The sequence below is a fragment of the Echinops telfairi genome, unplaced genomic scaffold (genome assembly GCF_000313985.2).
Source record: "Echinops telfairi isolate 266 unplaced genomic scaffold, ASM31398v2 ScPeMD7_31;HRSCAF=116, whole genome shotgun sequence".
Classification (NCBI taxonomy): domain Eukaryota; kingdom Metazoa; phylum Chordata; class Mammalia; order Afrosoricida; family Tenrecidae; genus Echinops; species Echinops telfairi.
The window spans coordinates 62577640-62591750 of NW_022103928.1; the positions used below are offsets into that span (position 1 = coordinate 62577640).

At 51.6% G+C, this 14111-nt stretch overlaps 1 protein-coding gene across 4 annotated transcripts in view; it reads left to right on the plus strand.

Moving 5' to 3' along the window:
* Nucleotides 1–14111, plus strand: part of ERC2 (ELKS/RAB6-interacting/CAST family member 2) — a 987816-nt gene that overhangs the window by 571379 nt on the left and 402326 nt on the right. For all 4 annotated transcript variants that reach the window (XM_030885545.2, XM_045290032.1, XM_045290033.1 and 1 more), the window contains one exon: nt 9082–9242. In XM_030885545.2, coding sequence (XP_030741405.2) covers nt 9082–9242 — 161 coding nt within the window. The remainder of the gene's footprint in view (nt 1–9081; nt 9243–14111) is intronic.

Sequence of the window (14111 nt, forward strand, 5' to 3'; positions counted from 1 at the left end):
CCACTTTTCTGGGTCTCTGATGAAGCCTCAGAGGTTTGGAGAGGAATTGTGTTGCCTATTGATAAACCAGGGGAAATTGACATCTCTTCTATGTTTAGTCTTCTAGTCCGTGAACACTGCACTTGGGTGACCTCCCACCCACAAAAAAAACCAAAACGGATTTTTTTTCTCTCAAAGCTATCTATTTAAATGTTTTACAAAACAACTCTATCACCTTCAAAGTATTCTCCATTATACTTAATACATTTGTCAAATCTGCAATTCCATTCTTGGAAACATTTTCCAACTCATCGGTTTGGATGGCTGACAGCACCTTTCTTTTTAACACTTATTCTATGTCCTCCAAAACCAAACCTGACTGCGAGGCCTATCTCTAGCCCTCGGCTGGCTTGCTCACAAGACAGTCTGTCAGAGCACTGGGTAGGTGCTTCGACGCCCGGCCCTTTGCTCTCTGGGCAAGTCGGCTGCAGTGCACTCTTGCCTCTTCTCAGTTACAATGCGGATGCTCACCAGGCAATAACAGGACACTGTGGAAGAGATGCCCATGGGAGAAAAGAGGAGGAGCTATGCAGGGAATACAGGAAAGTCATTATTAGCTCGGATTTCAGCACAATAGTTTCCTAAACCCCGCTCAATCCTTATATATTCCCAAAGCTGGCCATTTAGCTGGTGGATAATTCAAGCTCAGAAAGTTCAGTGCTTTATCCACGAATCCCAGAGGGCTGCCTCTGCTTAGCCAGCTTGTGGCATGCACGTAGATTGGGGTAACTGTGGGAGCGAAGTGTAAAAAGAGGGCCTGGGGAGAACGCTAGCCTGTGAGCTACTCCAGAGGCAGGCCAGACCTTGGAGTGCCCCTCTCTCCTCCCACACTCCCCGTGTGAACACATGCCAAGCGGGCCACCAACACTCATGAGTGTACAGGTGAACAACAGTGAGTGAGTGGACAGGGGACCCTCCCCTTCCTGGAGGTAGAATGTTCCCTGTGCTGTTGGATCCCAGCACAGTTCTAAAGCACTCTCATTAGCCTTTGTTTCGTTCCCTAGTGCTGGGGAGCCTACTGGGCAGCGCTTAGTTCTCTTGGCCAGAGTCCAGGCAGAGCATGGCTGTTCTTGACACAGGAGAACACTAGACTGAAACAAAGATCTGCACAAGCTACAATCTCATGGGACGTTCAGGAACCTCCTTGAAAACCCTCATGGATGTAACAGGATTCCGCTCACAGGAACTGTTGGTCTGACCTCCCCATTGCCTTGTGGACTACCAACCAGGGACCATTTAGAGCTCATGTAGCCCCAGCGGAGCCATGGTTACGTGCTGGACTGCAAACCCAAAGGACCATGGTTTGACTACCAGAGGCTCTGCGGGAGAGAAGCAGCCGGGGAACCCTTATGAGGTGGTTCTACTTGGTCCTCCAGGACCCCCAAGTCAAAACTGACCTGATAGCCCACAGCAACAACAACAAGATGATCCCCATCCCTTCCCAGGTGGCCGCTTCCTTCATTAAAGACAGTGTTCGGGACTCTCCCTCACATCAAGTCTCCCTACCCATCCTCTCACTTCTCAAGCCACCAAGTCAAACCACAGTCAGCCATAGAATCAATTCTGACTCATAGCAACCCCACACCTTACTGACTCATCTTCCAGTAGACTGTAAACCAAATGCCAGTGTTTAAATGAACTTGATCTTGCTTGCTCTGTGCTCAGCCCTTTGCTACTGCAACACAAGGATTCCTCATCAGGACCCCAGACGAGGCTGCTACTATCTGCATGTTACAGAAAAGGTGACTGAATGCATGGAGGCTAGCAATCTTGCCTAGAGTCACAGCCAACCTGTAGCAAAGACAGGATTGGGACCATATGGTGTCGGAGTTTATACTCAGTAACTATTCATTAGACAGCGTCATGGGGGGAATTCACTGTTGGAATTCTCTCCCCGTGTGGAAGACGCAGGCTTGATTCCCAGTTAGCTCACTCTGTGTGCAGCCGCCATCAGTCCAAGGAGGCTCCTCCCAGACCCAGATGGATTAGATGGAGGTGCTGGTGATCTACTTCCCAAAATGAGCCAGGGAGAATCGGGTCAGGTTCTCATGGTCTGATCCATAACTGATCATGGGATGGAGGAGGACTTGGCCACACGTTGTTCCACTCACTGTGTGTGGTGTCCCCCTGAGCCAGCAGCTGACTGGCCAGCAGTGAACCAGACAGCAATAGCATCCTGATCCCAACCAGACCCACGACTCTTTGTAGGGAAAAGCCTGCTCTCTCCTTTGCTCTCTCAAGATCGACCTGTTTGGACCATACCAGATCACACCCGCACAGCCATTTCCTCGGTAAGGTGCTCGTGAACTTGTTCTGATAGGGCTGGCGGAGACTCAAAGCCTTCTGAAGGAACTGCTGCTCATTTGTGTTCAGCCAACAGATGGATGTGGTTTGTACACGGATTCTCCACCCGCCCTCTGTTACGTCTGATACTTTGTGAAGAGGACTCAGGAGAGAAAGGGTGGAGGGACAATCTGAAAACACCATCCACACCCAAGAGCACCAACCAGCTCTCTGCTTGGGGCAATCTGTTTCTGACTGAGGGATCAGAAGGGACAGGTTTCAGCAAAGGTCCTAGGTGCTTAAACTTCATGGAGAAGAACGGAAAGCCCAAACCGTGCTCCTGGGAATGGACCGTTCCAAACAAAAGGAATTCCTGGGAGCTTTAGTTTCAGCCTTTCCCAAAAGGTGTCGCTCTAAGGCAGCAGTGGGAAGTGGAAGCCAAGGCAGAGATGGAAATGCCAGATAAGCGTGATTAGAAAAATACAATGAGTAGTCCTGGCTTTTAACAGAACCTTGGGCCCCATGTCCCTGCAGGAGACATTATTGCTGCTGAGCAGGGAGGGCCTAAGCATGGACTTTTACCTTCTGATCTCAGACCGGCCCTCTCCGCACCAGAGCAGAGCCAGACCCCAGCAGTTCCCCGGGGACCAAGTCACACGCATGTTTTTGCTGCAGCCTAGTGTCTGGGGGTTCCGTTGGCTCTGGGCAGCAGTGCACGTTGAGAACTAGCCTTCCCTTGCATGCTTTCCAGAGGGATTGCACATGGATGGAGAAAGACAGGAAGGCAGGACGGATGGTGGATATGAAGGCAGAACCACTAATCTGCTTTAAAATATGGCCTTAAACACTGTTTAAAAATTCTCCTTCATTAACATGGAATATACATCAACTCAAGACCGACATATGACTCAAGGGGGGTGTGTGTAAAATTGCTTTATCAAAATATTTGAGGATCAGCGCTCGCCAAGCAAACCGCCTGAGCAGCCCAGGGCCTTTCCACACGGCAGAAAGACTCCTAGAACCCAGAGAGAGCTCTTGGCAGATAACTGAGAAAGACGCTGGTTTTCAAATATTTAGTGAAACAACACAAATGTATGTGTGAGTTTAAAACCGCACATGTTAATGATTTAAAGTCTTAAACAGCGCCCCCCCCCCCCCCCATTTAATGTTATTGTTATAAGGCTGCACTGTTCACACTAAAAGACCCGACAGTTCCTGCAGAGCGGGCTCTTTGGGGACATGCATCCTGGAGTCGTTTCTCGTAAAGTCTGCAGAGTGATGAATTGCTCCAATCCAGTGCAATGGTCTTGGTAACGTGCTGCTGCTGTTAGGTGGCGTCAGTCAGTGCCGACTCATAGCGTCACTGGGCACACAGATGGCAGCTCGGCCGAGCCCGCCCACCCCCGGGGCGTTGGCGCTTGAGCCGTCTCCTTGAGGATCTGCTTCTTCGTTGTTGACCTGGGGGTTCAGCCAACATTTAGGGGCAGTTTTCTGATCTGCAACATGAATTGACAAATAAAATCAGAAAGGGAACACAATTCTTCGGATTTTCCCCCAATGGGCACAACGGCGTTGACATCTAGCTTAAGGAAACTGGATTAGTATGTGTCAGATATCTAGGACTAAGCAGATGTATTTGAAAAGGTAATCTGAGCTTTCTAAATACAGGGTCATCATTCTAGTCTTGTCGTATTTTGAGGCCCAGGAGGAAATTATTTTAAATAGAACGTCTTAAGTATTTTTTTAAATCGTTTGATTGGGGGCTCATACAACTCTTATCACAATCCATACATACATCCATTATGTCAAGCACATCTGTATATTTGTTGCCATTATCACTCTCAGACATTTGCTTTCTACTTGAGGTCTTGGTTAGAACATGGTACGTATGAGAGAAGACTTTCAAGCACGGCTTTGAACCTGTTTCAAAGGGCTTCCGTCGTGGGCGGTCCGTGAAATTAGACGAGACTTGAGCATGTGAAATGTGGGGGTGACAGAATGGTTACCGAAAGGGGAACAAGTGCAGGTGACAGGCCTCTACGTGGGAGGCTGGAAAGAGGCACAGGCAGTGGGTGCCAGTCGTCTGGTGCCGGAGGCTGGATGGTCGCCAGCACTCTGGAGAGCGGCACGCTTTGCAAGTATGCCGCTCACTGCCATCTTTGAGTGTGCGGCACCATTGTGTTTGCCGCTGCCTGTCAAGACTTTGGGTTGCTTTGACCACAGTCCCGCTGCTCTTGCTTTCCAAGAGAAAGGTTCTGTGCCTCGTGTTCCCCGTTCTTCTCATTGCGCTGCACCACAGTCTGCACATTTGCCTCCAGTCGGGTTTCGTTTATCAGCTGTGACTGAACCGGAAGAGCCCATTGGAAGACCCGCCTTGAGTTTGCTGTCAATCCTGAGTGTTCATCAAGGAAGATGGTTCAGGCATCAAACAGCCTTTAAAAAAAATATTTCGTTTCCAGGAAAGACCTTTTCCCCCATCGTAAAATTAATCGACACCCTTTAAAAAATTACCAAAAGATCATTTTACTGGGGACTCTTGGAACTCTTGTCACAACCCATACATCGATGGCATCGGGCATGTTTATCCCTATGTTGCCTTCATTATTTTGTGGACATTTACTTTCTATTGAGCCCTCGACGCCCCTTTGGAAGAAGCCAGTACTGGGTGGAACCGAGGCAGATGCGTTGTTGGCTTGAGGGCTCTCAGAAAGAAGCTCAATTGCTTCCTAGTCTCGGTCCCTCTTCAAGCAGGTAGCCCCCTCCCCACAAGTGACCAGGGTTGGGCCCTCTGGCAAAGGCCACCCAGCCCCCAGCCCCACTCCCTGAGTTCCTGCTCTTCTCCCCGGGGTCCTGCCTAGATCCTCATTATGGAGGTCCCGGGGCCCCGAGGGCAAAGCTGACCCTTGTTTGACTCATTCGACAGTGGAGGTCTTTTTTCATAGAGTCTTTTGAATCCATAATGGAATTAAGTAACTGAGTCTGAGTTTCCCTGCCAAGCTGGAAGGCTCTGCCTTCGAGTGGACTGCCTGGCATGTTGGAGCTAGCCTGCTTGTGAGGGAAGGTGGGACAGAGTGAGCCAGGGAAGGAGGAACGCCAGCAGGTAAGCAGACCCATGTCCTAAACTCTAGGCACGGTATATAGAACGAAGCCCAAGACTAAAAGCGGATACCTTCTTAGCTGTGGGTCGTTGTTACTGTGCCACCCCGAAACTCCGGTGCCTGCCACCCCTGCCGGCTGCCAGTGGGGGGCAGTTAGCGTGAGCACCATCCTGCTGGGAGCAGGCTCCCTCCACAGCAAATGAACAGGAAGCAGGAGTGTGAGGGCCCTTTGTGAGCGCAGGGAGGAAGCTCTGGTCTAGGGGTTCAGAAGGCACCAAGTTCAGAGGAACCCGCATCCACCACTGGGCTGAATGGGTTCCAGGACAGGTGTCAGGACCACAGCTGGGCTTTTGCCTCCTCTGTTTATCGAATGTGGACCCTGGTGCTGTATCTGATGCTGAAGGGGCTTCTAACGTGCACTGAGATGTGGCCCCTGTCCTCCAGGGGGTTACAATGTAGTAGCCACCAGGTAGGCATCAGAAATTGTGGTGCAGAAGCGTGAGGGGCACTTGGTAGGTGGCAGGAAGTTGGGTGCAGACAGTGAACACTAAAGGCGCCCTGGTGCACTGGGTGAGCAGGAACTTGAGGCTATAATGGAAGTGGCAGGCACTGTCCCCCGTGGGCCACTTCTTAGTGCATTACCTGCTCTCTGCTCCTGAGAACACTCTGCAGTTCGTCCGCTCTCATCACCATTTTATATGCTGTCCTTAAAACAAAGCCTCCCCCACTCCCTACACTGGCCGTCTCAAAGGTCCACCTTGCTCCCCTCTACCGATTCTGAACCCTAAGACCCAGGAACAGACGGAGCTTGCTGAGAGGCACTGTGTGGCAGGAGGTGCTGATTGGCAAGGCCGTGCACTCGCGTAGGATAAGGATAGAGACAGAGGCGTGTCCGTAGGTGTCATATGCACACGGCGTACATGCATGGACATAGACACCCCAGTGTGCACGTACAGATGCATACGCACTCATTCAGGTTATTTTCAGCCCTCTATAGGGAAGGGTCCTGGTAGGAAACGTACCAGTGGATGGAAAGAGTAGACCCAAGAAATACTTGCAGACTAGAGCCGGGGCCTCGGCGCTGGGGGAGGAATAAAAAGTAAGGCAAAGAGCCAAGGTGCTTCTGTTTTAAAGGTGGTGACAGACCGAAGGTTGGCGCATTGGGCCCAAATGGGGCATTTGCTGGGAGTCCTCTTTGGGAGGGTGGAGGGGGTGGGGACGTCGCGGAGGCAGGGGTCTGCGCAGCCTGAGGTGGCTGTTGGGTCCTCCTAAGTGTGAAGCATTAGCCGATGCTGGTTTTGGTGCTGTCAAGTCCATGGCAAGTCACAGCAGCCTCCCGTGACGGCGTAGGGTCTTCTGGGCTGTGACCTTTACCGGAGATCACCGCGTCTTCTCCCCCAGCCCACCCAGGAGCTGCCAGGTTCAGACCAGGTTTTTGGTTAGCGGCCAAGCCGCTGCATTATGTGGCCCTCGGTGTGCACGGTGTACTCACCTCGCGAGTCCACTAGCGGGGAGGTGAGGGGGCCCTGCAAGGTCGTCGACGACCTGGGAAGCTGGTTAGACTGAGCTCTAAGGCAGCGCTAAGGCACTCTCCCTGGTACCAGGAGCTGTCCGCGTTGGCCGCTGGCAGCATCTCCAGCAGTAAACACATCTTGCTGGATCATGTCACTGAGATGCTGCTAGGTCTTGCCATGCGGTGCTTGCTGAAATGACGGGAACAGCCTGCCATTCATGATTCTCAATAGTCATCCTTCAAGTTGGCTTCGTGTCAAACGAGGCAGTGTGCGCATCCAGGAACCGGGCACAGGTGAAATTGGGTGGAAGGGAAACCGTCGAGTACCTCGGTGCTTATCCTTGTACACAGGCTGGGTCCCACCAGAGGAGACTCTAGAGATGCTCTTTGCTCAGATCGCGTCCATTTAAAGTAAAGGAGAGGGGGTCCTGGCAAGAGAAGAGGCCTGAGGACACAGGCCGCCCACACGGAGGGCCAGTGGGACTGAATCTGAGATGGCCCCTGGAAAGGCCAATAACGCTGATCTTTTTGAGACCACTGTTGAGCAGTTTGAGCCCAGCTATAAAGCTAAAGATTGGCAGTGCAAATCCACGCAGCAGCCCCAGGCCTACTGGTCGACTTCCCTAAAGATTTCAACCAATAGAGCCCCATTGCCCAGTCCTACTCTGTAGTAGATGGGGCAGCCATGAGAGGAATCCACTGGACAGGATGGGAGTGGGATTGCTTGTAGGGTTTTATCGAGTGTATTAACACCAGAGGGACCAATGAGGAGAAAAGCAGAAACCTGCTTTATGTTCAAGCATTGCTTCTGCAAAGGACTTCTGTTTTTTGCTGTGATATTCTATGAAATTCTAAGAGGAACAAAAAGGTGGATGACCGCTTTAAAAACAAACAAACTGTAGCAGATTAGGTGTGGGGAGGCTGTACTTCAGAGATGTAGGGCTGGTATTTTGAAGATTGCATGTATTTGCAACGTTATTTACATCACACCACGTGGCATTACATTTCTTCTTTTTATCAGGGCAGCATGGTGGGTTTTCTGAGTCTACAAAGCTTGTCATTTTCCTTGGATGTGAACTATGATGTTATTTCTGAACAAACTCCCCATAAAACTGCACAAACTGGGTTGAAAGTTCTTCTGGCCCAGAACCTAATGTGTCACAGACGCGTTTGAAGGGCGTTCTGTTGACTCGGTGAAGGATGAGCCCCTTCTGCCGGGGTCAGCTGGAAAGGGTGGCTTGGAAAGCCAGACGCCACCTGTGGGATCCAGGAGCTTCGTGGAAGCCCAGCTTTCAATCTGCAGGGCAAAGGCAGCTTGCGTCTGTGTGAGGCACGGTGTGTCCCAGGCCGTTCCACGAAGTCCTTGGACAGAACCATCAATGCCAGCCCTCGTTCCTGTGCACTAGATTTTAAAGACCCCCCAAAGTTTGGGGGAAGGGATTAGACCTTGCTCTCCAATTTAGGGGGTATGCGAGGGGGAACCTGGCTAGAAAACCCTGGTTATTTGATAGTCTGGCATATTTCTATGGTGTATTAGCAGCCTATAAAAGTTACATGTCATTTATTCCAAGTTTAGAACCCTCTCAAACTTCAGGGGCAAACCAAACTTGAACCCTTTTGAGGCTGGAATTCTGTTTATCTTTGGCCAAACCTTGCTTCCTGCAGGGAGAAGGGGACTCCTGGGGCCCCTAGACTTCAGACCCTTTTGATTCCCCCACAGACGGCTTTGATAGGGGGAATCGTGAACGGACGTGACACAGGTAGATGAAGTTCCCGTGAGGGTGCTCTGGGTCTACCAAGAAAAGCAAATTGTGCTAAGAAAAATGCATTTGGAAGGCTGCCTTCCTTCCGCCCGTCGTAAGGAAGTGTTTGAGGTTTTTGCCAAATGCAGGTTGAAATTGGGTCCAGCCACTCAACCCCCCTGCCCCTCCACCTCCCACCCCCTTATGATAAGCACATTAACTACTTTCCATAAAAGTTACCAGGCGTCCAACAGAGTGAAGGCCTTGGAAAATGGTGGACATGTCTGGTGTCTAAGACATGTCTCTTTCATCGGGGACGGCCATGGGCTCACTGCCAGAACACAGCATAGCAGGGAACCCCTCGCACGAAGGAGAAATACCAAACGGAGTCCCTTGTGCCTTTCAGATAGAGGAGCTGATGAACACCCTGGAGAAGACCAGGCAAGAATTAGATGCCACCAAAGCGCGCCTTGCCTCCACACAGCAGTCCCTGGCGGAGAAAGAGGCCCATCTGGCGAATCTCCGCGTGGAGCGGAGGAAGCAGCTGGAGGAGATCCTGGAGATGAAGTGAGTACTCGCGGTGGCCGCTCTTTCCTCTCTCTTCTAACCTCCTTCTGGCGGCGGCCGTGTCTCTAGATGGCTCGCGGAAGTCAGAAGCAGCTGGAGGCAGAGCCCCGTGGCGATTGGTGCACAGCTCCTAGTGCGCTGGGAGCATTCCTGGGGACCTGCTTCCAAATTGTGACTGTCGCCTTGCTAACGATGTTCTTGATCTTCCTTTCACTTGTGGACAATGCCCAGCTTGTATTGGCTTTCATGGAGTCTCAAGGTTGGCATCTGTTTATTGAGAATCCAGTCTCTGGATCTGCCCCCAGGGCAGCGTGGGTAAAAGGTAGCCTGGAACGTTTTCTGTGTGGTAGGTAAGGCAAGGTTGTGTGTGCCGCGAACCTTCCTGTCTCCCTGCGAGGCACCCTCCCTTCTCTGCCCAGCCCTGATTTCCCTCTGAACATGAAATCGCACAGAGGACCACAGGAAAGAACAGTACAGAAATATTCTAGGAAAAAGAGCAATGGTTATGTTTTTGGTTTCCAAGGAACGCGGCAACTCGAACCAGAAGCAGCAGCCCTCTCTATAAATTGTAAAATGAAATAATCACTGAGACATTATTGAAATCCAACTTCCTTCCACAGTGAGGGGGGGTGTACGTAATTGTGGTATCTTAAGACTGTAACAGAGGCTTTGAAATTGGGACAAAGTATGGGAGCGCGACCTTATCCTGACCCAGCAATCTCACACATGGTTAGCATTAGACCAAGAAGGCTTGGATCATGGAAAAATGGATTGAAATCTTTGAAGAATTTAATAATGAGGACAAAAGATTTTATTCCTTGTCACCTACCTCAGTTTCTCCAAGACCAAAGAGCAAGAGTTTCCCTCCCATGTAAGCGTCCGTTTTCCCTAATGGAAGATGATATCATAGAAACAGATAGCAGCCCTCAGCTTAGAGGTGACAGGACCAGGGTGTTGGTTTTAGGCGATTGTCTTGAGCACATCAGCCGTGATGAAAACCAGAGTCTTCTACCTTCAGGGCCCCTTTTCCTACTTGTTCTCTCCTGGAGCCTATGTGGACTCCACTAAGCCCAGACTCCCTTCCGGTGGGGTCCCTGCAGCGGTCGCACTGCCTGGAGCAGTGACCGGTGTGTGGTGGGTGCTCCGGCACTTTGGGGCCCAAGGGTGATGAAGTGCTGTGGGTGGGTTTTATGCAGCAAAGAAGAAACATATCCCGACCACGTGTGGCCATCTCACCTCCATCAGTGACCAGTCAGTTAAGGGCAGTACTGCGTTTACATGCATGACACCAGGACGGGGACTCGGCTGACCACTGTGCTCTGCTCGCCCCTACCCTCTTTTGCTCCATTGCGTGGTTGTACTTGTCAAGCGAAACCTAGTTTCTTTCATTGTGCCTCAGCTGTTCCCAAGTTAGCGCTGCATCTCCTGAAGTGATCTGCTCCGCCATTGCAAAGACACTTCCATTTCTCCCTGCTTATAAAGAGCAGATCCATCCATCGTTTTGAGAAACCATAGAGCACGCTGACCTGGGAGCCAGGAGATCTGCTGGACCCCGTTGCTGCCACTGGGTGGGCATATGAGTTGGGGAGAATCATACTGAGCTGCAGACCCTCTGTTGTCCGCTGTAGGGGCTTGTCTGGGTGGCAGGGCAGGGAGCCACTCAGGTGAGGGCTTGGCTCAGGGAAATGATATGTCAGCCAATGAACGTAGGTCACTGTTCAGTATACTTTGTGAAGAGGATTATTTATCTGTACTTTGGATTTACTTTTCTGAAGCATATCAGCCTTTGTTCTGTGCATGTTTTCCCACCTAATTTCATGACTTCAGATAGCACCTCACTGCAGCCTCTTTGGGTCAGTTGCGACCTTATTGTGGATGTGCTTAGTCTGCGGTCACTGCAAAATAAATCCCAAATTCCTCTGTCAGCTCCTTGGGTAAAAAGTAAGGTCACCCTGGTTCGTGGAGCCCAGTTTGAACCCCCGTTCACTGTTTAACTGGCTTGCGAGCCCTTTCTGCCAGGCTGTTTCCCTGGGACTCCATGGGGGCGCGGCTGTAGGGCAGTGCATTGATCACAAGGTCACTTAGAATCATCAGCGACAGTCAAGTCAACCCTTTGTTTGACGGATGCTGATTTTTGAGAGGAGTTGACCAACTCGTGCTTATTTGAAGTCACAGGAGACCTGGTGGTCTAGTGGTTACACGTTGGGTTGAGATCTTCATGGCCGGAAGTTCTAAACCACCGGCAGCTCCAAGGGAGAAAGACGGGTCTTTCTCCTCCCATCAATAACCACAGTCTCTGGGGCCCACAGGGGGCGATGTGAGTCAGCACAGACTCGATGGCTGCACATTGGGTGGGGGCGGGGGAGGGGGGTGCGTTGGGTGGTAGTGACTGAGTCAGCATAATCAATGGGAACCATTCCCTGGGTGATGCTGTTGTTGAAGTGCGTGTGTGATCTAGTACTGCCGGTCTTTCCATGCCTGGCAGGCATCAGGCAAACACCTGCCGGCCAGGTCTTCCCTCAAGCTGCTGTGACAATAGCACCACAAAGGGGCGGCTTCAAAGATGAGAAGTGTGTTTTCTCACAGTTCAGGAGGCGAGGCAGCTTAATCCAGGGTGTCCGCCCGAAGGGGAGCTTCTCTGTCTGTCTGTCTATGTGCTCTCGGGGAAGACCGTTATCTCTTTCTGCCCCTGTCGCTCTGGCATCCCCCACCCCCTGGTGATCTTCCCATCTCATGCACACATCTTCTGACTCTGCCCTTGCACCTCTCTCTGCTGCTCCTCACGGCCAAGGAGCGATAGGGTTTCAGGCACACCTTACATTGTGGCCCTCATGAACCTTAGAAAGAAAGTCAAGTTCTCAGGAGGGGTTGCACCTACGCGTGTTGGGTACAGGTTTGGGGATATGTGTATACTGCACACACATATGTCTAAGCCTGGCTCCTGTCCCCTAATTATGAGTGGGACAGCCATCACTCCCTTCCTCAGAAGGCCCTGGCCTCTGAGGTGTTGGTTCCCAGTCCAAGGCTCTGGCAGGCAGCTCCTCCTTCCTGCCATTGAACTCCTCCGCTTTCAGGCCATTTTCCATCTTCATGTTGGCTTCGGGCCTCACAGCACCCTGAGCTCTTTCCACGGGGTGCACGGTCTTGGAAAGATGTTTGGGTCATATTGTTCATCTCAGAGGCTCACAATAAGGGCGTATGGAAGAGTATCATGGACAAACACAATCGCCCAGGACCCTGCACGCAGAGACGGACCCTCCCGGACAGAATGAGAATGCGCCTGCAGGTTGGGCGAAGCCTGCTGCGTTTGCTTCCTCACTGCATGGTGCGCCCTCGGGCCACCAGCCTGGAACTTGGAATGATGGAATGCAAGGTCACAAAGACTCCCGAATTGAGATTACGTATCTCCTCTTTACCTAGAGGTGTTGCTAATCAAAAGGATGTTTGAATGAGGATCTGGTGCTTTCATTCCACTTTGTTCAGTCATTTTAGAATGATTGCAGACGCAAGCAATAGTCCAGAGCAGTCCCCGTTCTCCTCCCCCGGGTCCCCTCTATGGGAACATCTTGCATATTGACAGTTTAAGGGTCACCTTGAGAACCTGACACAACATGAATGGGCACAAGCCAGTGATCTTACTGGGGTTCCTCCAGTTCTGCTTGCACTCCTGTGTGTGTGTGTGTGTGCGCGCGTGCACGCATACGCGTTTCCTGCCATTTATAGATTGATGTAGCCTTCCCTGCAGGTAAAAGACAGGGCCACTCCTTCCTTCACCCCGGGACCCCGGCACTACGCAGGCGTAGCTCCGCCCACATCTCAGCTAGGGCTCTGCTGGCTTTTGTGGTCCCATTGCAAGCCCCCCTCAGCACCGACTTAGGTCTTACTGCGCATGCTCCTTGGGCAGCTCAAGGAACTGTCCAATTTTTAAAAATTCAGATTAATTTTAATTGAAAAAAAAAAACCTAGCTGTTTGTCTTAACTGATCCTCAGTTTCAGGAGAAAATGAGGCTTTCTACTCCCGTAGAGAGTGACAGTCTTGGGAGCCCACCAGGCCGTTCTTCCTGGCCGGAGAAGGTTGCAGGAAGTCAGAATGGAGTAGCTGGCTGGGGTGTGGAGAGCGAGTCACCAGCTTCTCCGGTGATCCCTAGTGGCTCAGAGGGTGACGCACTGGGCTGCTCCCTGTGGCAGAGCAGTGCAAGCCCAGGAAGCTGTCCCAGGAGAAAGATGAGGCCGGCCACACCTGTGAGGGTTTGCTGCGTCAGGAACCCCAAGGAGCGGTTGTAGTCTGTCCTGAGGGGTCCCAGGGAATTACTATTCCAAGTGGACACCCATGAGTCTGGGGTTTTGGTCCATCCAACCTTAAAGCAATCTCTGCCGCCATCATGCATGATAGCAACTCTCCAGGGTAGGATGTTCGCAACCCGCCACTCCAAGGAAAACACTCGGGGTCATCGGTGCCCCGCCGTGTGCCTCCGAAACAAGTTTGAGGGAAATTGGCCCACATGCACAGGTCCACGCTAGCTGTCAGCTCTGTGGGTTCAGGGCCCGTTTTGGTGGCGGCCAGACGGCTGGCTTTGGCTTACAGCAAGAGCAATGCCCGGACACAAACTTGCAGCTGTGTAAGGAGCGAGAGACCTCAGGACAGCGGTGGGGGAGGGCAGGCCCAAAGTGAAGCCAGGTGGGTGGGGTTGGGGGTGGGCACAGCCAAGGCCACCGCTGGGCCAGTGCAGAGGGAGGGTGAAGATCCTGTAGGGACTTGACCTGCGATGGTTGTGAAGCTTTTTCACCAGAGGATTGAAGAGCTAACAAATATCTTTAAAAGAGAGAGAAGAGATTTCTCAGATGTGGTTTTATCTTATTTCAGGGGAA